General features: G+C 43.2%; 1 protein-coding gene across 1 annotated transcript in view; it reads left to right on the forward strand.

Annotated features, from left to right (window-relative positions):
* The window catches only part of LOC144104433 (solute carrier family 13 member 2-like), a 46,529-nt gene that overhangs the window by 3,630 nt on the left and 19,448 nt on the right, over positions 1–23,451 (forward strand). Inside the window, exons 2-5 of the mRNA XM_077637423.1 lie at positions 4,431–4,550; positions 17,573–17,692; positions 20,592–20,669; positions 22,210–22,302. Of these exons, the coding sequence (XP_077493549.1) occupies positions 4,431–4,550; positions 17,573–17,692; positions 20,592–20,669; positions 22,210–22,302 (411 nt within the window). The remainder of the gene's footprint in view (positions 1–4,430; positions 4,551–17,572; positions 17,693–20,591; positions 20,670–22,209; positions 22,303–23,451) is intronic.

The following is a 23,451-nucleotide window of genomic DNA, read 5'->3' on the forward strand; positions in this document are numbered from 1 at the left end:
GTTTTCACTCTCACAGTTGGGGCACTTCCACGTCCGCTTCCAGTTCTGTCGTTTGCCGAGGAAGACGTCCAAGATCTATACGTTATTACTCCCTGTGAACTCAATTAATAAATCCCCCTGCTATTTCTGGAGCCTATGCCATACTCACCTCCCACCTGATCTCCGGCCTGCTTCTTCCCTACCTTTGCTCTGAAGTCACCCATAAGAAGAATGTACTTTTTGTTTTCTGTCTGCTTATTGCCGATTCTCCGTCTTCATAGAAGCCTTAGATGATTTCGTCACTTCGCCAGATTTAGGAGCGTAAGCTTGTAGCACTTTCAGTTGGGACCTCTTATGAAGCCTAATTACGATAACTGCCACCCACGCGTTAATACTACAAAATTCCTCTATTCTGCCGTCTATATGCAGAATGATGTGGAATCCCACACCTAGTTCTCGTCTGTCCGCTATTCCACGGTACAATAGTACGGCCCGCCCTTTAGCAATGTATATGCCATATGTGTCCTAACCTCACTAAACCGGATGGCATTCCATTTAATTGTCGCTAATTCTTCGAAGAGCAATGCTAGTCTATTTTCACTGGTTAAAGGTCTACTGTTAACGCTGCCGGGTTTAGTTCCAATGGCGGCCTGTCCCGAGGAAGCGATTGAGTAGACATTATGGATACATAAGGCAGTATTGATACATATAATGAAAATCAGCCTATCTGGGTTTCGCAAACATTTTTTTAATATGAATCTAACGATAGAGGCAAAACAGCGCACAGTTGGTGTTTTTATTCGTTAACCTGAAAAAACGCAATACGAGGAACAGCCACTGCGTAACTGCAAATTAACGAGTGTCTTCGTGATGAACGACAAACGGTGGAGTTCCGCACGGTTGTCGTCTCGACCCTTTCGTATATGAAACACATTAATAATTCTCAATGCTACATAACTGATGCGTGTGTTCTTTATAAACACATCATCATCATCATCATCATCATCATCATCATCTGCCCGACTGCACCCACTGTAGGGCAAAGGCCTCTCTCATGTCCTTCCAATCAACCCTGTCTTTTGCCAGCTGCGCCCACGGTATACCCGCGAACGTCTCAATATTATCCGCCCGCCTAACCTTCTGCCGCCCCCTGCTACGTTTGCTTCTCTCGGCACCCATTCCGTCACCCTTGAGGACCAGGGGTTATCTTGCCTTCGAATTACATGCCCTGCCCAAGCCCATTTTTTCCTCACCATTTCGATTAGGATGTACTTAACCCACGTTGTTCCCTCACCCACTCTGCCCGTTTCCGGTCTCGTAACGTTACACCCATCATTTTTCTTTCCATCGCTCGCTGCGTTGTCCTTAACTTAAGCGCTAGGAACATACTTGAAATGACAGGAAACGGAACAGAATTGCGTTGTAAAGCCACCAGAGCTTTATAAATGTACAAGAATAGTAAAACTTAATAAAGGTTCTTGGAATATTACTAACACGACCGCAGCGGTCGCCAAGTAGTTGAGCATCCCGCCTCACATGCGGGAGGTGCGGTGTTCGATTCCCAGTGCTGCCGGGTACCCACCGGTGATGCAATGAGTACAAGCTTTCCCCTTGCCTGGTGTCCGGCTTCACTGTGTTGAAATGTTTGGAAAATGTGTCTTTGACCCCACCTTGAGTAGTCGAAATTGCCTTGTGCCATGGCGCTCTTTGGCCATAGATGATCTTGCATTATAAAAATCCATTACCATTGTAGCGCCATTTTGTAGCGGCCTTAGCGGCACGCACGAAGAGAAGGAAGAACCTTAAGCGCAAGCTGAGGAAACGCAGGAGGCGCTTTGCTGGAAACTAGGCGAGGCTGGGGCACTCTCAAATAAATTTGGCCGCACCGCATCTGGTACCACTGCGCGCCACATCATCATTAATTTTACTGACACGAATTATACACTCCGTGCTTCAAAATCTGACACGATTAACAAACAACCAACGTTAGGTTCAAAACACAGTGCTACAAAATGTAGAACAGGCATACTCGTCGTATACCTTCAATCCCTGCTGGCGTGGCAAGGGTGCATTCACATCACCCTTAAGATACGCGAAAAAATTTCCTTTCTGTTCAAGCTGATGTACATAATGCTATTAAGGCGAAAGCCTTTAATGGCTCATGCGGTCGTCCGTCCGTTCGCACAGGGGGTCACACGTTTAACTCGGGAACTGAAAAGGATAGCAGAAAAAAATGGTTGTTTCAGTTAGAGGAGGAAAAATAAACCTAGAAGCCGTTTGATGACTGTAGAGTAATTAATTAATTATAGGCAAAAATGTCTAATTTGTGTCGAAATAGCGCGGACGTCGATATGGCCACGGGAACAGTGTGACGTCACATCCACCGGACGTCGTCACGGCATAGTGAAAATTGTGACAGAATGGTCGGAAAAACGTCAGATTTGTGTCAAATTAGATTTTAAAATGTGCAATTAAGCATAATTAACACCTAAGATCTCTTAAATGTGTATAATTTGGGTACCAATATAGACATGGGAACGGTGTGACGTCACATTCACCGGAAGTCGTCATGGCATAGTGAAAATTGACACAGAAATGTCGGCTTTCGCCTCTCAACACTTTCGCTGCGAAAGTATCTCGTAGTTTTGTTAATCAGTAGTGAAGTATTAGCACCCCTGCATGCCCTCGCACATTGCCTGGGAAGTCGCAGCACATTGTCTTACCCTTCCCGCTAATCGTCGTCTAGTTCAAATGGGCGCAAAGCACAGCACTGAGTGTAATTTTTTTTTAGAAGACAAGGTTGGTCGTGTTTGTACCCAATGCTAATTATTTAGCCTTTTGACGATGTGCTAGTTTTAATTTAGAAACTGATTCGTAGCATTGTAAGCTGTCCATCGATAACGATCACATATCGCTGAGAAACTGATATGCGCTCCGACTATTTTACCAATACGCAAACCGCACCACTGATTCGAACAAATTACCGATTATTCTCGTATCTGTTTTGGCTCCAACCCTTCCCAGTAAGTTATTACGCATTGCTACGTAAGATATGTAGTTTCGTTCGTAAAAACAAGCAATTAGAGCAACTGAACGCTAGGTCGAGCAACCTACAATATTCAAAATTGTGCGCCTTTTCTTATCAATGTTCTTAGCTCTTCTTAACTCCTTTTTGTACTAGTTCATATTTTTAAAGGTCATCTTTGTTGTGCCCTGCTCAATTTAAGAACCCTTCACAAAGCTCCTGTCCGAATTGTTCTGAAGTCGATCCTTTATAAAAATTGCATTTTAACACTGTGAAATAAGAACAAAACAAGGATTTGGTTTGGGCTAGTTCGTTTCCTACTATCAACAGATCAACCTAGCGCTTATCAACGGACACAATGAGAACACACAAAGAGCGCCCAACCTCGGTTGCGCTTTCACTGGTGTCCTTGTTTCTGCGCGCTAGATTAGGTGCTGAAAATCGAAAAATTGTCTCATTCTCAACACCAGCAGCCGCACTTTTGGCACTGCAGAAAGAGCTGCGTATTGAAGTAAAGAGCTCTGGATCGAAGGACAAGCCAGGTATACTCATATATCTCATCCTTAGGGACGAAGAGCCAATAAAATTGCTCTGCACGGAATTTGAGAATGAATAGAATCCAGGCCTCATTAAGGACCGTAGCAACTTGCTGCGGCTTGGCTTCACACTGACTGCTGTTGGTTTTGCTAGAGTGAAGTGCAGTTATGCCTCCTCTTTACAGTATTATGGGCCCCCCACGAGTCAAACCGAGAAAACCTGGACAAACGCTTCTAGTTCATGTGGCTGCCGAAGCAAGCTGCATGAAGCAGAACATAAGAAATTACGGCATAAATTTTCAACCTTGAATACAACCCATTCATTTCCATGGCCCGCTGAAGTTGTCTTTCCGAGAGCAGGAAGGATTTATGTCAGATTCTGCGGTGTTAAAGAACAGTGGATCATTGGTATGAACATTTTCGGGCACCATTTCTATGCTTTCATTGGCTTCCCTCAATCACAGATAAAAATGTCCGTGTTGAGTTACGCACTGTTTGCCAGTGACTGCCGACAGATAGCTCTTGGTGATGTCCAGGACAGCTGGGCATGTTAAGTGTCTGGGTTTAAGATAAATAATGTTGACTATATTCGCAAGCGTGGAAACATTCTGGAGAGTTCATAATGTTCTGTTCAGAAGGTGACTACTCAGTGGTATCAGATGAAGTATCATCTCAGCAGCCTCCTCGTAAGCTCGTTTTTATCGCTTCAAACCTTATTTTCTGAATATTTTATTCGGAAAAATTAAGGCAGCGCCTATGTTTTCGGACATGTATTATTCGGAAAAAGGTGCGTTCAGTGTGTGATTAAATACGGCAATCTCTCACTGTCTAATCGTTGTTGTCCGCCTCTTCTCCGGTTTTTGCGCCTCCGCGCTTTGGCGGTGCTGCAGCAAGTACCGCCAGAAGCTGCGCCGGTGCCTCCTGATGGCTGTCATCTACGGCTCCACGCTGGCCTCGACTGCGCAGTTCCACTCGCCGGCGTACAGCGACCTGCTGGCCTTCCTGGGAAGGTGAGGGAGCAGCCTCGATTGAGACCCACGGAAGACAACCTACATTAGATTGCAGCGAACCTTGTCAAAAGGAGGAAAAAAAGGTGTCAGACTGGTAAACACGACCAATAGTTGCATGTCTATGAAATCTACGAAAGAGGCGGAAATTAGCAAAGCTAGGTATATGAGTATTTGGTGTATGTGTGTGTATATTTGAAATAGTGTGGAACTGCTGAGGGACCCACGATTTACTATTAATATTTAAGAAATAGTAGCGTTGCTATCAGCTTCGTTTAAATTAACCAGTGCGCACATCGGTGAAGGCGCGCTGCCGAGTGGTCGACTGAGCGTAGCGCAGGTAACAGATTCTTCCGCTCAGGAAGCACGCATCCCAAATGCTTGGAAAGGCATCATGTTATCTCGCCGTCATAGGAGACCGAGCGAAAAATAAAGCGATTATTTTGCATGAATGACAAATCTTGAAGGTGGTGTGAGAGAGGTGACGGGGGTAAGGTTTCAATTCATCTAGCTCACTCTTCGAATTGCTCTGCATTTATTTACGGCGGCACCCTTATTCCATTTTCTCTAAGCCTAGGCATAAATACCGTGTTTTCTAGTAGAGAAAATCGGGTTCTTAGGGCTTTCAGTGAGTGGCAGCGTTTTTATTGCACTAGTATATATAGCGAATTACGCCGCTCACTTAGCCGCTTTGTGTCTGTCAGTCTGTCTGCTTTATAATAATAATAATAATTGGTTTTTGGAGAAAGGAAAAGGCGCAGTATCTGTCTCACATATGGTTGGACACTTGAACCGCGCCGTAAGGGAAGGGATAAATAAGGGAGTGAAAATGGCTTCTGTCCGTTTGTCTGAAGCCATTATTGTGGTAGGCTGCTCGCCTTCCAACAATCCGGTGGTCATATATACATAATGGTCTGTGTTTATCTGTCTGGGTTGTAAAAAATTCTCCGACTCAATCTAATTGCGCATTCGGGCTCAAGCACAGACTATAGTGTCGCTTATGATAGTGTGCGCTTATCAATAAATAATTTGAACATCGAAACTTGCGTCAATTGTCCAGAATCAGCGAAAATCTGCAGTCGTCCGCGCGGAGAATTTTCGTCTAGGTGAGCGGAGTAGCAGATTTGGCAAGCTGTGCCATTCAGGGTATTGCGAGACCTATCCCAACTCCGAGCAGGGATATTGGTTGCCTCGCAGTTCGTCAGATGGCGCAGCCTCTCAAACCGGCTATCCCGCTATTGTCGATGAAAATTCTGCGCGGTCGGCTCCAGTTTTTCACAGATTTCGGGCAGTCCAGGCAAATTGCGGTGTTAAATTACTTATCGAAAAACGAAAAATATCGTTAGCTACCCTGTGGTCATTTATTGAGCAGAAATAGACCGTGGTTTGCGCAGGAGCACATTCTAATACCCGGACAGCTAAATGCGCAAAACACTGTATATATATCGCAACCTGCCCATAGTGTGCGGTGGAAACTCAAATAATCGCGTGAGGCTGCTCGGGAACAGCCTCGGTCGTAGGCCAGACTAAGCAACCCAAGTCCCACCTCTGGTAGCACCTGCCATAGAAGGGCATTAGGGAGTCGCTTAAACGCTGCACCCCTGCGCAAGGGGCAGTAGGGGCACTCCAAGGAATCGGTGAATGTGAAGGAGAGAATGACAAAAATGAACCTAAATTCATTATCGATATCCGAAAAACTGCCATCCTTGACCCTCGGGTGTGAACACCGAAACTAAAGTGAAAACCGAATTGTTAGCGCACCGAATTCGCATTTCGCCTAACAAAGCAAATCGAGCATTCTTTTTTTTTTTGTAGTGTTCTCCTGTCTGTGCTCCCTGAATATGCAGGGTGATTTTTTACCCTTTATAGATTTTTCTTTTGAAAACTCTAAGAAATAGGTCTGTGTGGTCTATTGAGCTGGCACTTACAGCCAAGCGGACACTATGCATTTTAAAACGGATGCTTGGGCGAGTTCGTGAGTCATTTTAAATAGAACAGCGCAGTTGACAGGGACAACGTGTGTGTCGTGTCTCCTTCGTTGTCCGTTTCAAACTGCGCGATGTTGTGTTTAAAACACTATGTACTATCGCGATAGAAAGTTTACAGGACGTAAGTGTGAAAAAAGGAGTTTTTTTTCCGATGCAGTCAAGCAATGCAGCCGCCTGAAATGAACCTAGATAATAGGGGGCGTGCATTCTCTGTCCGCTGGTAACAATTCCAGGCGGCTGGGTCTGGAGGTGGACCTCCAATAAACTTTATTTTTCATCGTGGTAGTAGTTCATATGGATCAATAATTAGGCGACTAATTCATTTAAACCACTACTAAACTTTTTATTTTTATTTTAGGAAGCAAGATTGTATGCATAGCTGTAGTCCGTCAAGATCGAAGGTGAGCCCTGTTTTTAAATGTTCTCAGTCGACAGTGTGATTCGAAATATCGAGTGTCAGAATACGCATTTGAAGGCTGTTGAGTTGGCTTTACTGCATAGCATTTCTATGAAACGGCGTCTCTCGTGATTATTACGATTCAAATAGAGGCGCAGTTGGTGTACTTAACGATGTAAAGTTTTAAATTGATTTCAGCGACGAAACCAGGTGCAGTGACTATATTATATAATTAGAGAATGCAGAAAAACCAGCTCAACAAGCGTTCGAATTTTGATGGTCGATATTTTAAGCCACATTGCCGATTAAGAAAGTTTAAGAACAGGGCTCAGCTTCGACGTTCACGGCTATCTATGTCGCAGTATAAGCTTGACTCCTAAAATCATAAATAAAAAGTTTATTAGTGCATTCGAGTTCAGTATACATCTTATTGATCTATATGATGTACGTATTGTCCGCCTGGCTGTACAATCCAGCTAAAACACCACGACGTATCTGTTACGGTTTTTCAAATAAAAAGGCATAAACGTTAAAAAAAGATGCCGTGTATAAACCATATGTGCAGCCAATTAACAACGGCCAGTGCTTTTTTTTCCTCCAGAACTTCTACAGGCACAGTGCTTCCTAATCGCGCGCACAACCTTGACACATTTCTGAGTGTGTAAATAGTTTGTATATATTACCTTTCCCCCAATCCTCTCTTCCTGCCCCCTCACCTATTTCCTTTCATTTCTCCATTCTGCCTGCTATTCTTTATTTCTGCTGCCCCAGCTCAGGTGCTTCAGTATCGATGGCAGATGCCGGGGCTAGCAAAAATCTTTTCCTTCCTATTTATTATTATTTTAATAAAAACCAATTACTACTACTGCAGTGCTTCGTAAAAAACAAGGAACTAACAATTTCTTATTCGCCGTTCTGCTAAGCATCACATGTGATGAACTACAGGCTGATAAGTGCATAGCCGGGCGCAAAAATGTCACATACGACGAGGCTTTGCGGTTCCGGCTATTGCGACGCTTTTCTTTTTGGCATTTTCGACAAGCGGCAGAGCCACTGGATCAAGGTTTTGTGTGAATATTGAATTACTATATTGAAGTGAATTACTCGAACGCCTTCTAAGGAAAGCCTATAACCTAGGTGTCCTGTTATCCGCCATCCCGTTCATCTTCTTTGGAGCTCAGGCCCAGTTTTAATACGGTTGCTGTTTTTGGTTCGCCCTCTCCACTTCATCCTATCATTACCCATTCCGTCTTGAGCTACACTTCACCCTTTTATCTGTCTTCAGATCGCATTGCCACATCTTCATAGGCCGTCCTTTTGGCACCTTCCCACCAACTTCAAGCTCTATTTCTTTCTTCCTACTGTATTTGCCGTTTCCCCTAGTTAGCTGAAGAAATCATCCCAGCCCGGCTTCAGTAATTTTTGTTCAACATCTGTGACTAAGAGCTCCCCTCGTTCATGATCGTTCCGTGCTCTGGTCTTTCTTGCCCTATGCCAGGTGGTGTCATGCTGTGGTGCTATGGGGTCTAAGTAAATTGAGGAGCGATAACGCTCGAAATTAAATTATAGAGAGTGTTGATACCTACGGCCAGGAAAGTTAAACGGGAATGTTAAAATGCAGAGCGCAACGTATATTTGAAGCGCACTGAAATTATCCACATCCTTGCTGAAATCAAGAGCTTCAAATGGAGTTGTGTAGGAGACGCAGAGCACTAGTTACCCGACGAGCTGTTAACGCACAGGAGAGGAGGCAGTGCATCTGGGAGACAAACCTATCAAAGTGCAGCTAACACACATAATGGGAATGAAATTAGTTAGTCGCGTGAAATGGTATGTACCAGGTGTTTGAGCGAAGCGCGCCACTTATTTTTAAACAGGGGTTTTTGAGGATAGTTAAGCTTTTGGCAACATAGTAATACCAGTGTTGGCGGACGTCAAAATCAAATCAAATCAAAGTTTATTTCCCATCTAGCACTACAGATGGAGGAATCGTAGAAAAAAGCTGCCCTTGGGCAGCTTGACGAGTCAACAATCCTAATTATTGACAGGGAGGCAACACAAGAGTTTATACAATTTAAAAAAAAAAAACAAGCACATCAAGGAAGCACCGGAGAATACACGAAACAGCAATATGTATGCATAATGAAACTTAAACAATGTTATTCAAAAACAAATTATGTAGTTCACGACGTGAAAAAAAAAAAAAATCGAGGTTAATGTGGATATACCTATTTAGAAGAGATGGAAGTGTGTACTGAAGGCTTTCCCTACCAAGTTTTAGCCGAGGTGTTGGCACTGTCCATTCTTCGCCACGTCTTGTTGGATAGACTGATTCTTTTTTCCTTAGTTCTGCTAAATTTTTAAGATTTGTTACATTCTTCTTGATTTCTGTTTTAAAAGTAACACTGAGGCGATATTTATAAAGATTATGTGCTTTAATAACTCTGGAATGACAAAAGAAAGCTGCACTTGGATGTCGGAACGGTAAATTATATGCATTTCGGAGATATATTTTTTGCATTAAATGAATACGTTCAAGGTTAGTGAATGTTGTAGTGCCCCACACCAACTGGCAATAGTTTAAATGTGAGTTGAATATTGAATTGTATACCAGCATCTTAGTTTTTGTGGGAAGTATGTATTTTAGACGGCCTATAACACCAGTGATTTGAGCTATTTTTTTCAAGATATAATTGACATGATAATCCCATGACATACTGGCAGAAAATATGACCCCAAGGCATTTAAACTGCTCAACAATTTCTACAGCCCGCGAGATTAATATAATATTATCGTGCGGTGGGATAACTTTATTTTTCGGCCTAAATATGACAGCTTTGGTCTTACTCTCGTTTATTTGCATCAGGTTAACTGCAGACCAGACCTCAAGGGCTCTCATTGTGGCATTACATTGTTTGATAAGTTCATGAACATTTTCACCCGAAAAAAATACGCTCGTATCGTCAGCATAGATGAAAAACTTTGTATTATCGCTAATGTTGACAATATCGTTTAGGTAAATATTGAAGAGTAGAGGCCCTAGCGTACTGCCTTGGGGGACACCGCAGAAGAGCGGCTTCGGTTCAGACCGTATACCATTTATGTACACCACTTGCTGTCTAAACGACAAATAACTTAACAATGAGAGTGCTTTTCCTCGGATACCATAGTAGTGTAATTTGTTTAGTAAGATTTTATGATTTACCAGGTCAAAAGCCTTCGAGAAGTCCACAAATACACCAATGACAATAGCATTGTTTTCAAGTTGCTTTATTATATATTCCTTTTGTTGGAGTAATGCAAGTTCCGTTGATTTGCTTTTGCAGAAGCCAAACTGAAATGGTGTTAGCAAGTTAAATTTATGGATGAAATTTGACATTCTTAGATGGAGCATTTTCTCAAATGCTTTTGAAAACACTGGCAAAATAGAGATTGGTCTGTAGTTGGCGAGGGCGTTGCGATCTCCTTTTTTGTAAAGAACAACAACTTTTGCTAATTGCATTTTTTCCGGAAAAACTGCAGTTTCTAAACAGATGTTAAAGATGTGAGCAAGTATGGGAGCAATTATGTCAACTACATGCTTGACTGGCCGTATTTGGATATCATCAATATCACAGCTACTGCTATTGTTAAGATTTGTTATCACCGACACTACTTCGTCTACCGTGACTGGATGCAGAAAAATTGTTTCATCATTCTGAATTCGAACATATTTGCAAGCGTCAGATCCGGCAGCAAGTGTTACAGCACAGGTAGCCAAGCTCGTTAAAAAAGTATTGAATACATTAGCCAGTTCAATGCCAGAAACTTCCTATCCATCAATATTTAATTTTGTTAATGCAGTGCGGGAACTCTCCCGCTGCAGAAGTGTATTTAATCTCGACCATAGTACACCATTTCGAGCATTCTTAACATCTAGAAGTGACACGTGATAGGCTGTTCGTGCAGACCTCAGTTTTTTAGTCAATTTGTTCCTATATTTCTTAAATACCGCAAGGTCCTCAACCTTCCGGCTGCTCAAAAATTTTCTATACAGCTTGTCTTTCATTTGTATTTCTCTGCGAAGCTCTGGCGTTACCCATGGCTTGCGGATTCTGCGACTTTTCACACGTGTTACAAGAGGAAAGCAGTCGTGATATATCTGTTTAAAGCAATCGACAAATGTATTATAGGCAACATTTGCATCACGAAGTTCAGCTATCTTACTCCAATATACTTTCATGAGCGCATCCCTAAAGGATTTCAATGATGATTCTGTAATAGCTTGGTATGTGATTGATGTGGACTTACTTCCTATTGTACTAGCGTTCTCAATGCAAGCAAACACAGGAAGATGGTCACTAACACAACAAGATAAAACACCAGAAAAAGCATTCAGCTGCATAAAGGTAGTAATAATTAAATCGAGAACAGAACGGCCTTCGCTTTTGACTCTGGTTGGTGTATTGATCAGGTTAACAAAGCCATTAGACATAATAGTCATATTAAAATCTCTAGCAGATGGTTTTGGATTACCCATGTCAATATTAAAGTCACCACAAGCTATTAAGGTTTTCTTATTGTGATACTGAACAACAAAAGCCAGGAACATGTCATAAAACTGTAAAAATGATGCAATATTACCGTTAGGAGGTCGATAACACACAGAAACCACAGCACTTTGTGTAGAAACTGAAACAATTTCATAATCTGGGGTAATTAAAGTGTATGCTTCAAGTAATTCGCCTTCAACGTCATCCTGAAGCAATAATGCAACACCACCGCCACGAACATGTCTGTTTGCATAATATGTCGTATAATTCTTCAACCTGAAGACATCACAGTCACTTGTGCTCCACGTCTCGGTTAACATTATTGCAGAGAATTCAAAGGAAAAACTAGCGAAAAATTCTTCCAGGCAGAATACTTTGTTTTTAACAGACCTAGTATTCAGGTGAATACATTTGTAAGAGGTCGCCGGAAAATCTGACACCACTTGATCCACATCACTGGGAAGATAATAGCGAGTATCATCCATCACTTTTTTTTTTCAGCAAATTAGAGCGAACAATGCGTCAGTTACAGGCTATCAAGGTCAGCTTTGGTCTTAATAACGATGGCAACTGCACCGCTGGTCTTTCGAACCAGAACTTTTCCGTTCACATACCAGACAAAAGCATAGCCTTTTTCCTTTGCCTTATTCTTCGCGTCCCTAAGAAGTTCTCTGTGGTAGCGAGTTAGGTTTTCTTGAATGAAAACGTTTGATTCACTGTCTTTCAGCGCGTTCCTTTTCTGAAGCCAAGTGTCCTTTGTCTGCTGCTTGGTAAACCGGATAATAATTCCGGGGATTTTATCTCTCCTGGCTGGCAAGACAAGCAAAAGACAAGCGAATCTTGTTAACTTCTAAAGTTATTAACTATGTTGCAATAGTTAAAGTTAAATATTGCCAAAGCACCCGCATGGAATTAGAGGTTTTTAGCCGCCCGTTAGTAACAGCTATGTGAGTTTTCATAATATTCAAACCGCGATTACCCTCACCGCTGTGGCTCAACTGGTTTGGGCCATTTTTCGTGTCATTCGAAAACCACGCTCCTAGGGGAGGGCCCAAAACAAACTCAATCAAATCATCACATTCCGTGACGTGCGTACCATGTGACAATCTCTGCCCCGGCCATGCTGCGGAGCTCCCCGCTCTTTCTCTGCACCAGCACGTGCGGGGCAGAGATTGTCACATGGTACGCACGTCACGGAATGTGATGATTTGATTGAGTTTGTTTTGGGCCCTCCCCTAGGAGCGTGGTTTTCGAATGACACGAAAAATGGCCCAAACCAGTTGAGCCGCAGCGGTGAGGGTAATCGCGGGTTCTTTATACTGAAAAATGATATGGCTCTTACTAACGGGCGGCTACAAACCTCTAATTGCATGCGAGCATCTATCCGCAATAAATAGAAAGCTAACACTTTGTAATTAGTTAATCACTAAAACATGATTCCACGTATTGTAACGCGATATCATTAATGCTCTCTTTCTGTAGAAAATCTGGCGTCTACGGCGCTGTCAGTGAAATATTTTATTTATTTATATATACAAAACACCCCTAAAGGCCCTCACGGCTGAGGGTATTACATATGGACTGTGGTTACACGCTAATCGTCAAAAATAGACAAAAACCATGAAAAGGAAATAAACAGAGCGTATGACATTGGAAAGAAAATAATAATTAGTTACAATTAACATTCCAGCATGAAATAAAAACAAAATAAAGAAAATATTTTGAACTGAGCAGCAGACAGTGAAAAAAACTAATACCAACAATAAAACTTAATGAAAAGAAGAGCAAAAATAATACAGCATGAATCCATAACAATACAAAGGAAGAAGACCCCATGAATCACCAACAATGACTGCAAGGAAGTTATGAAGTAATAGTGGGACATCAGTTTATAAAATTTATCCGTGTCAATGGCAGTAGCAACATGTAATGGCAGAGCGTTCCAGTATGTTATAGCACGTGGTATGAATGAATGTGCGTAGTTAAATGTACGACATAGCCCGTTAACATTGAAAGGATGATCGCGTCTGTCAAAAATGGAAGAAGGCAAACAAAAAAAAAAGCCGTTTGCAGTGCTTAGTGTTGACACAGCTTACGGAAAAGTGATAAGCGTGAAACTTTAAGGGGGGAATTAATTATTGAAGATCAGTACCTTTCTTGAAATTTATGATGCTGGTATTGCGTGAATAATCAGAGTAAATAAAACGTACTGCGCGGTTTTGCAATGATTAGATATGATTCATTAAGTATGCTCGTTGAGTGTCCCAAATGGCCGAAGCCCATTCAATTTTAGTCCTAATAAGAGCAGTGTAAGCACGTAGACGGAGATGTGAAGGAACACGCTTTAAGTTATGTTTTAAGAGGCCTAATGAACGATTGATCTAGGAGAAGCAATCTGGGTGGACAATCTTGGTTACCTGGCTTTTTGACGTCATCACAACCTGCCCACCGTATTGTGGGCACACTGGCCCCTGTTGCAGGTGGCAGCTAAATTGATGATTGGTCGCAAGAGGCCGCTCAGGAAGAGCAATCTGAGCCTCACAAACCCCGCCGTTGGCAGCGCCTGCCATCACAGGGCCGTGCTCATCGCTTAAGCGCTGTACCACCGCGCCAGGATTGGTATAAGGACTCCAATCCCCTGCTGTATCTCTATAGGCGCTGATACATTTTTTTCCATTTTATAAGCACTCTGTTATCTTTATATATATCGTTTAAAATATTAATTACAACATCTTCCACAACCAATGTGCCTAGTATGTCTCAAGCTACTCTTGAATAACGTTGTCGTAGGCTCCCTAATATCCAGAAATGCTAGCCATAGTGGCCTATGTTCCTTTTCATCAATCTCTATACACTGCATCAATGAAAACAGATTTTCCTCCAACCTCCTTTGTTTCCGGAACCCCATTTTGTAGCTCCCCTAGCACCCCCTCGTTTCTCCACCCAAGCTTGCAGTCTGTCCTTTATAATCGGCATCACCGCCCTGTAACTCACGGATGTCACTGTTATGGGACGATAGTTACTGACGTCAGCTTCGTCCCCCTTTTCCTTATATATCATATTTATTCGACTTAATCGCCATTTGTAAGGGGCTTTACCATCCACTATCATTTTATTCACTGCCTGTATTAATGTTTGCTTGGATTTTGGTCCTAGCTTCTTTATTAATATAGTCGGAATACCATCTGGTCCTGTATAAGGAGCTTCTCTGCCTTTTCGACTCACTTTTCCCAACTGAAGCAATTGCAGTAACCGGTCTATCCTCCTTCAATAAATTATGTGCAACATTTTTTTTTTCTTTAAAATTTTCTGTCATCCTTGTTCCTATGTGTTTCATTGCTTCATCCCTTTCTAGTCGAATACCCTGATCTGTAACAATAAACCCTTGTTCTAGCCTAGTCTTATTACTCATTGTATTTCGTTGTTTCCAGAATTTAACAGCTGCTTTTTGATGCTTTTTATTTACTTTGGACATCCACTGGACATCATTTCTTCTAATGTTCTCATTAATCCAATAGGATGCTTCTTCCCTTCTACACTTTATGAAGGTATCCCATTTTCTGTCTTCTTCAGCTTCTGGTTCCCCCTCTTCTTGGAATGTCTGTGTTACCTGGACGCTTCCTGGCGTTTCTCTATCGCCTTCTTGACCTCCTCATTCCAGCAACTCTTGGGTTTGCATCTTTTCCCTTTTGGCTTGGCTCGCACCTTAGCTAGCTCTAGCTCAAGTAATCGAGTTAATTTGGTATAAGTCCATTCTGTTTCATTATCCTCAAAAATTACTTCTCAATTTGTTTGGCTGCTGCTTCCAATTGCTTTTCTGAGTAAAAATTCTCCTCTGATAGTTCATCTCGCTTCAGTCGTGATCAAGCTTCATGGCAGCGCCCTTTTTAACACCACCCTTTTGCCGTCACAAAGATTTGCCATTGCTGCCACTTAACCGCGTTACTGATGAGCAGCATTATAGCAAGGCGCGGGTAAACGACAGGGAAACGATCAGATTCGAAGTGTCCTTGATGGTCGCCTGGTGAATTTCCCATTCGATAGAATTACCACAATCATATCGGGACTAACTGCCTATCCTCCGGTGTTCTCTGAAGCCTACGTGAAACACTGCCGCCAGTGACCGTTTAGAGGCGGCAAAGCGGAAAGAGGAAAATCTCATTCTTCACTTGTAGAGAAGAGGAAGGAAAACCTAGAAGTTGGTTATTACAAGAAAAAAAAAACTTAAGGGTGGCAGCCGTGGACGTAAGAAGTGTTGACGTGGGTGGTCGAACGCGCACCTCGAGGGTGGTCGCCACAAAACAACCCGGTGAATGGATATAATATAATGTGGCGGGTGACGAGCAAATTGAGCTGAGGAGAGGAGTGGTGTTAGCAGAGCAGTATGCACGCATCGTATGCCACTCTTCTGTGGCAGTGGTTGCGTGCGAGCCATCTGCAGAACCCGGTTTGATATAGATGTACTGGAGGTCAGACATGGAATCATGTTCAGCATTCTTGGACAAAACAATTGCAAAATGTAAATAAATGTTGCAAAATGATAAGGTAGTACTGTTATGAAGACATTAAAGGTTGTGGTCTTTTATTCTGACGTGTAGCAAAATATTTCTTTTAAGCTTTCTACATCGCTCGCATAGAGCAGTTGAGACTGCCATTAAGAAACAATGAGGAAGCTTTTTACGATAGCAAAAACGCTATTAGAAAAAAATGCAAGCTTAACGATGTGAAATCTACGGATATATTGATTGTTGTAGTTAATTCTTACAATGCATGAATTAACTGCGCTGAGAAACTCATTCCTGTTCAAAAATACTTTTGTCCAGTACTGTTGGTTATGAGAATGCAAAGGGTGCAAGGAAGTCTAGAGTAAAACGGTACAAAGAAGTGTATGGGTGAAATAAAATTGGATATAAAAAAATGCGCGATGTTTTGTGTCTATATGGAAAGGGGAATACGTCTACTGCTCCTAATTTCCGTCCGATCGGCCACTGGTCGCCTATTAATTTTCTCCTACCCTATGAAAGAGATGAATGCACCCCTTACTAAAGAACGAAGCAGCCTATCACAAGAAAACCCTTTATAGCCCGCATACTGTACGGAGGACTATGCCCTACTGTACTGCGTCAACGGAAGCTTCTGGATGTCGGCCGTACAAAATTATACACGGCCAAAAATTATAGCTCTTATTTCTTTAAATATCTTCTAGATTTCAAAACAAAGAGACGCCGACCAGTAAAACGAAAAAATTGTATTGACGTTTCGGCGCCCAGAACGGGGGCCTTGTTCACAAATCGTTCTGGGCGCCGAAACGTCAATACAATTTTTTCGTTTTACTGGTCGGCGTCTCTTTGTTTTGAAATGTATCCCCCCGGCCAGACGGGATTCCGTCACACTCTCGACTTCATCTTCTAGATTTGAATTTATTTGTTTATTGATACTTTCAGCCTTGTATGAGGCTTTTATCGCAGTGGAGAAAAACATAAAAGTGAATAACAATTAGCACATCTTAATGCGAATGTTTAGAATAATGAGAAAGCTGGCTGTTAACAACGCTTGGGGTTAGATACAAACTATTTGCAGTTGGCAGAGAAGACATTAAAAGGTTACATAGCAGGTATACAATGCTGTATGCACTTGCAAATGAAAGAAACTCATTGGTAGGAAAAAATAAGACTGCCTGTGATGCTTGTCAAGAATTTACGACAGACCTGCATTGTACAGCATTGTCAGGCAGAGAATTCCACGCAATAATCGATCTTGGAAAAAATCCGTACTTAAAACAATCGGTGCGAAAAGATGGGGCTGGAATAAACATAGAATGACGATGTCGTGATGTCTCGTTAGAACGCATTTAAAAAAATTGCGATCTCTCGATAATAATTTGACTATGGATAATTTGGTACAAGTATTTTAGCCTTTTAGCCTTTCAAGCTTTGTACGCGACCCTAACGTATGAAGACCAGCTTGAGAACAGAGATTGGAAGGCGAGGTGCGATGTCGCAATTTGTAAAAATATATACCTGGCAGCAAGACGCTGGACCTTGTCAATCATTCAGCAATTGTTTTTCGTGTGTGAGTTTGGTTTTTAATCCTTATTCTGACACGCAGGGAGTACCCTGAGTACCACGTCCTTGGAAGCTTCACGTTCATGTTCTACTCCATGCCAACCCTGATCCTCTGTTCCTTCTACCTGGGTTGCTATCTCCTCAGCAAAATCAGCAGCGTACGGTAGGTAACTTTGAAATTCATTTTATTTGGGTACCTGCCCAACGCATTTGCAGACCTATTTATCGTAATACATATAATTGTGCGGCTAATGCAACAGACACGGTGAATTCGGGAAGTTTCGTCTCTATTATTTGATTCCTTTGTGATTGCAAGAACTTGCGATCGCTGGCCAAAGTGCAATGGAAACTGCAAGCCTCCCTTTTTATTGGCATAAAGCTGATTCTAAAAATACAGCTCAGCGCTTCAATATAAGTTTAAAGGCAGCCATTGCGTCCACTGCGGAACTAGGTGATCTAGGCCAAGAAAATATGTATGCCAGTTGAACCTGACTAAGCACCTACGTTTGCCGGCAGTCTCGTTGTCCTTGTTATGGCCCGGGTCCGGTGCCTAGTCTTGGCGAATGCTGCATCGCTGCGAAGTCTGAAGCTACTTCAACCGGCAAATATGGTAGAGCGCTCTTTTACGCCGGCAACATCATTGCGTGCCGAAGCCTTGCTAGGGATATTTTCTGTTTTAGCGGTACTGCAGCCGTCTCTCAAGGTCCCGCGGAATCGGATGGCTAACGCACACTCGCAAACGCTGGCTAACGCAATACATAGTACATAACGCATACCGAGCGTATTGCATTGCGTAATCTTTGCTTTGTACTTTTTTGTTTCTGCCTACATTGCACAAAGATTTGCATATTCACTTTAAAGCCTCCACTCCTTAGCTGTTATGTTGTTGCTCCAGGCCAAATTCGTCTAAATGGAATCCATCCCAAGAGAGTTGATTAAAGTGTAATATCGCTATTATTAATGCCGAAACATTAGATGCCTACGTTGAGGCCAGAAGTGTCCGCAAAATGTGTCGCCGGAAGTCCGTCCCCTGTGTCTTCAATAGTTATGTGACGTCATCGGTAATTTGACGTCATAAGTCGTGCAAGTCATAAGACATTAGAATTAAAAAAAAATTGGGGACTAGGTGCGAATCGAACCCAGGCCACCGGCGTGGGAGATGACGTGACAGGATGACGCAAAATTTCGAGAGAGTTGCTGTCCCACCTGAGCTGAGTCACAATCCCTGCCACAAGAAGACAGCAGAAAGGAGTGACGAAAAACAGACGCGCGGCGCAAAATCACATACGTCGAGGCGACGACGCTAGGTTGAGCAACAGATTTCGCATGTGCAGACGAAATTACAGTGATGTCATCACTGGTTGACATAAATGCGGTGGCAGTATGCCCGAATATATTCACCAAACTTTTTACCAACCGTTCGCCATACTGCATCTGGGTGGTGTCACAGCATTTCTCTTTGCATATAGCTTACATGTTTTAGTCAAGTTAGAGGCTAGCTTGCGACAGGGGTTCGTACCAATGACATATGCACCTTCAATTACATGCTTTCTGAGACTATACTTTGCCTTAAGGCATGGTTGAGGTGTCCACCGGGATGTCTAGATGTGAAGTTCGAGGCTAGACAGAGGTTCGGACCGATGATATATGCACTTTCAGTTGCATGCTTTAAGGCTTGGTTGAGGTGCTTGCCGAGACGTAGAGATTTGAGACCTACTGCTCCCTTTGCTGAAAACGTGCTTTCGGGTGGGTCTGGACCTCCCCATTCTATAACGACCCGAAGAGAAATGTACAATCCTGGGAGATCTTACTGCTCAACCACGAAGCAGAACAACGCAAAGTCATCGGTTTCGCCCTGACCGCCGCCGAGTCCCAAGGCATTCCGGCCGATAGTTAGGGGAGTGAAAGGGGGTTTAGGCTATAGCCTTTTAATAATAATAATAATTGTTTTTTTGGGCTAAAGGAAATGGCGCAGTATCTGTCGCATATATCGTTGGACACCTGAGCCGCGCCGTAAGAAAAGGGATAAAGGAGGGTGTGAAAGAATAAAGGAAGAAAGAGGTGCCGTAGTGGAGGGCTCCGGAAATATTTCGACCACCTGGGGATCTTTAACGTGCACTGTCATCGCACAGCGCACGGGCACCTTACCGTTTTTCCTCCATAAAAACGCAGCAGCCGCGGTCGGGGGCGTTTTTATGGAGGAAAAACGGTAAGGTGCCCGTGTGCTGTGCGATGTCAGTGCAGGTTAAAGATCCCCAGGCGGTCGAAATTATTCCAGAGCCCTCCACTATGGCAACTCTTTCTTCCTTTCTTCTTTCACTCCCTCATTTATCCCTTCCCTTACGGCACGGTTCAGGTGTCCAACGATATATGAGACAGATACTGCGCCATTTCCTTTCCCCCCAAAACCAATTATTATTATTAAAAATGACAGGGGAAAACTCTCGGCTACTGATCCGGAGTTGACGGGTGCAAATTAAAGTTATTTCTCTCTCTCTCTCTCTCTGTGATGGGATAAAGGAGAGGTGCCGTAGTGGAGGTCTCCGAAATAATTTAGTCCACTTGGGGATCTTTAACATGCACTGATATCGCAAAGCACACATGCGTCTTTTGCGTTTCTCCTCCATGGAAACGTTGCCGCCACGGTCGGTTTCGAACCCGGGTACTGAGCCGGAGTACCCGGGTTCGAACCTGACCGTGGCGGCAGCGTTTCCATGGAGGCGAAACGCAAAAGGCGCCCGAGTGCTGTGCGATGTCAGTGCACGTTCAATTTCCGTGGGTGGCCGAAATGATTTCGGAGCCCCCACTTTGGCACCTCTCTCTTCCTTTCTTCTTTCACTCCCTCCTTTATCCCTTCCCTTACGGCGCGGTGCGGGTGTCCGCCGAGATGAGTGAGACAGTTACAGCGCTATTTCCTTTCATCAAAATCAATGTTCAGTTTTCAATTCCTCCACGTAAGCACCCTCAAAATTTTTACATATTTCGTTACTAAAAGTTTTCCTGCGCCTACAGAGTGCATCTTTTACCTCCATCTTCCGGCTCAACGTCTTCTTTTTTTCCAGGGCCAAGGTACGCCAAGAAGAACGGCGACTGCCTGCCGTGGTCTTCGAGAACAGGCTCTCTCTCCACGGAGGCTGGACGTGAGTAGATGTCATTTTTTTTTGCCCTGGCATCAAATATGAACGCAGCGCGGCGGCGTTTCGATGGAGACGAAACGCTAAGGCGCCCGCTTGCTATGCGATGTCAGTGCACGTAAAAGATCCCCAGGTGGTCGAAATTGTTCCGGATCCCTCCACTACGGCACCTCTTCCTTGCTTTCATCTCTGAGCCCCTCCTTTATCCCTTCCCTTACGGCAGGGTTCAGGTGTCCGCCGATATGTGACAGGTGCTGCGCGATTTCCATGTTTTCCCCCAAACCAATTTAATAGCACCAAGGTCGAGAAAGCAATGTGACAATTCATGTTTCGCGTGCTCCGAATCACGTTCTCTGTATGCGGCTTTTTGGCTGTAAAAAAATCTATAACATCTTGGAAGTGGCACGCTTTCTGCATTGTGAATTGTAACTGGAGCAATCGCCTCACTGTGCATGAGCCATGCCACGTCTTGAATCTGGTTTGTGGTCATCTTTTTTTGTTTTTGAACCCGCCGCGGTGGTTCAGCGGTTAGGGCACTCGGCTACTGAACCGGAGTTCCCGGGTTCGAACCCGACCGCGGCGGCAGCGTTTTTATGGAGTGTGCTGTGCGATGTCAGAGAACGTTAAACATCCCCAGGTGGTCGAAATTATTCCGGCGCCCGCTACTACAGCACCTCTTTCTTGCTTTCTTCTTTCATTCCCTTCTTTATCCCTTCCCTTACAACACGGTTGAGGTGTCCAACGATATATGAGACATACTGCGTGATTTCCTTTCCCCCAAAACCTATTATTATTATTATTATTATTATTATTATTATTATTATTATTATTATTATTATTATTATTATTATTATTATTATTATTATTATTATTATTATTATTATTATTATTATTATGTTATCTTTTTGCAATTGCGTATTTACCCGGTTTTCTGTCCACTTCTTTTTAAGTATGATTGGTAATATGTGCTTTTTCTTGCTGTGTTTAATTGCGCGGAATTGTTTGTCGTGTCCTTGTACTGCTTTATAGGGCTGTCGCGAAAATAATGGCGTAATTCTGTCTGAGCGTGCTAGCTTTTCGTACTATATGTGCTATATGTATTTGGTGTTTAACCAATTTTGCCTTATATTTGTGAATGGCACCCTTTACACAATGATTCGCTTTACGCATATGAGGTATTTTTTAAAGAGCAAATGAATAACGCTAAAACGGTATTTTTGCAATCGAAGCGAATGGAAGAAATCTAGTAAAACAAAATAAATAAAGGCAATATTCCTCCACCTTTGCGTGACAGATGCATCGGTACTTTCTAGGAAGTGCATTAGACTACACAATGAAACGCTGCCAGTGACAAAGAAGGTGCACGCCGTTGTGGTTACGCTTCTAATTAACCGACCTTTCTCTGCTGCTCGGAGGAAGTGGCAGCCCTGTACTGAACAGGTACGCTGAGTACGTCATTTAGTGCGTGGATGTGGTTAAAACATAATCACTACAAAAGGAAGTGGCCGTGGAAGTTCCCCTCCCTGCTTTTTTTTTTTTTACGCAGCTTCCGGGAAATCTCCGTGTTGGCGGTGGCTGTCATGGCGCTGGTCATCGCGGCGATTCCCAAGAGTACCTGGACTTTCCTTTTCACCAAGAGGTTGGCCACAGTTGTGGAAAGTTAATCGCGTTGTTTATACCCTTTTACTACTGCGGCTGTAATCTTAGTTGTTTTTATTTCTTTCATTGGCCCTCTGAAATTGGTTTCCCCCAACACGACATAGGCCACCGGCAAGCTGAAGTTAATAACAGAGGGCTAAAAGTGAGTGAAACGAAACGTCAACTAGTGTGGCCTCAGTAATGCTAGGAACGTCTACATTCGAGGATCCGGCTTCCGTACCGGCCGCATTATTGTGCTCAATCTCTGCTTAGTTGGGCATTGAACAAAATGGAACACAATGATATCCTAGCACGTTTGGAAGAATGGCTAAGAAAAATATATTAGACAAACAATACGCTCTTATTCGAATTTATTGGCTTTCAGAGTACCTTTAATTCTTTCTGTACAAAACAATGTACTGCTGCTTAACGCCTCTCAAATCCTGGCCGACCCTTCTTTGCGGGTATGTGCAACCTCATGCCGGATAATAATAACGCTGGCGTCTTTGGGAACCCTGACAAAGACAATGACGTCTCCAATTATTTAGTGTTGAGCCGTGTTGAAAAGGGTATATGTTGAGCAAAACAGATTGCAACCAGCATGTAAACAAAGCATGTTAGTGTGCGTCTTAATCAATCAATCAAACAACTAATCAATCAATCAATCAATCAATCAATTAGTTGGTGTTTTATTTTCTGTTGTAATTGAAAAGAAGACAGGGCTAAAAGCTCGCAAGCTTGACAGGGGTCCAGCCCCCTTTTTCAACTTGGCGGTACAGCAGGGTTGCCCCGCCGCGGTGGCTCAGTGGTTAGGGCGCTCGACTACTGATCCGGAGTTCCCGGGTTCGAACCCGACCGCGGCGGCTGCGTTTTTATGGAGGAAAAACGCTAAAGCGTCCGTGTGCTGTGCGATGTCAGTGCACGTTAAAGATCCCCAGGTGGTCGAAATTATGCCGGAGCCCTCCACTACGGCACCTATTCTTCCTTTCTTCTTTCACTCCCTCCTTTATCCCTTCCCTTACGGCGCGGTTCAGGTGTCCAAAGATATATGAGACAGATACTGTGCCATATCCTTTCCCCAAAAACCAATTATTAATTACAGCAGGGCAAGAGGTAATTTTTTCACCGAAACAAAGAAAGAAAGAAATAC

Source organism: Amblyomma americanum, chromosome 9 (assembly GCF_052857255.1).
Source record: "Amblyomma americanum isolate KBUSLIRL-KWMA chromosome 9, ASM5285725v1, whole genome shotgun sequence".
Taxonomy (NCBI): Eukaryota; Metazoa; Arthropoda; class Arachnida; order Ixodida; family Ixodidae; genus Amblyomma; species Amblyomma americanum.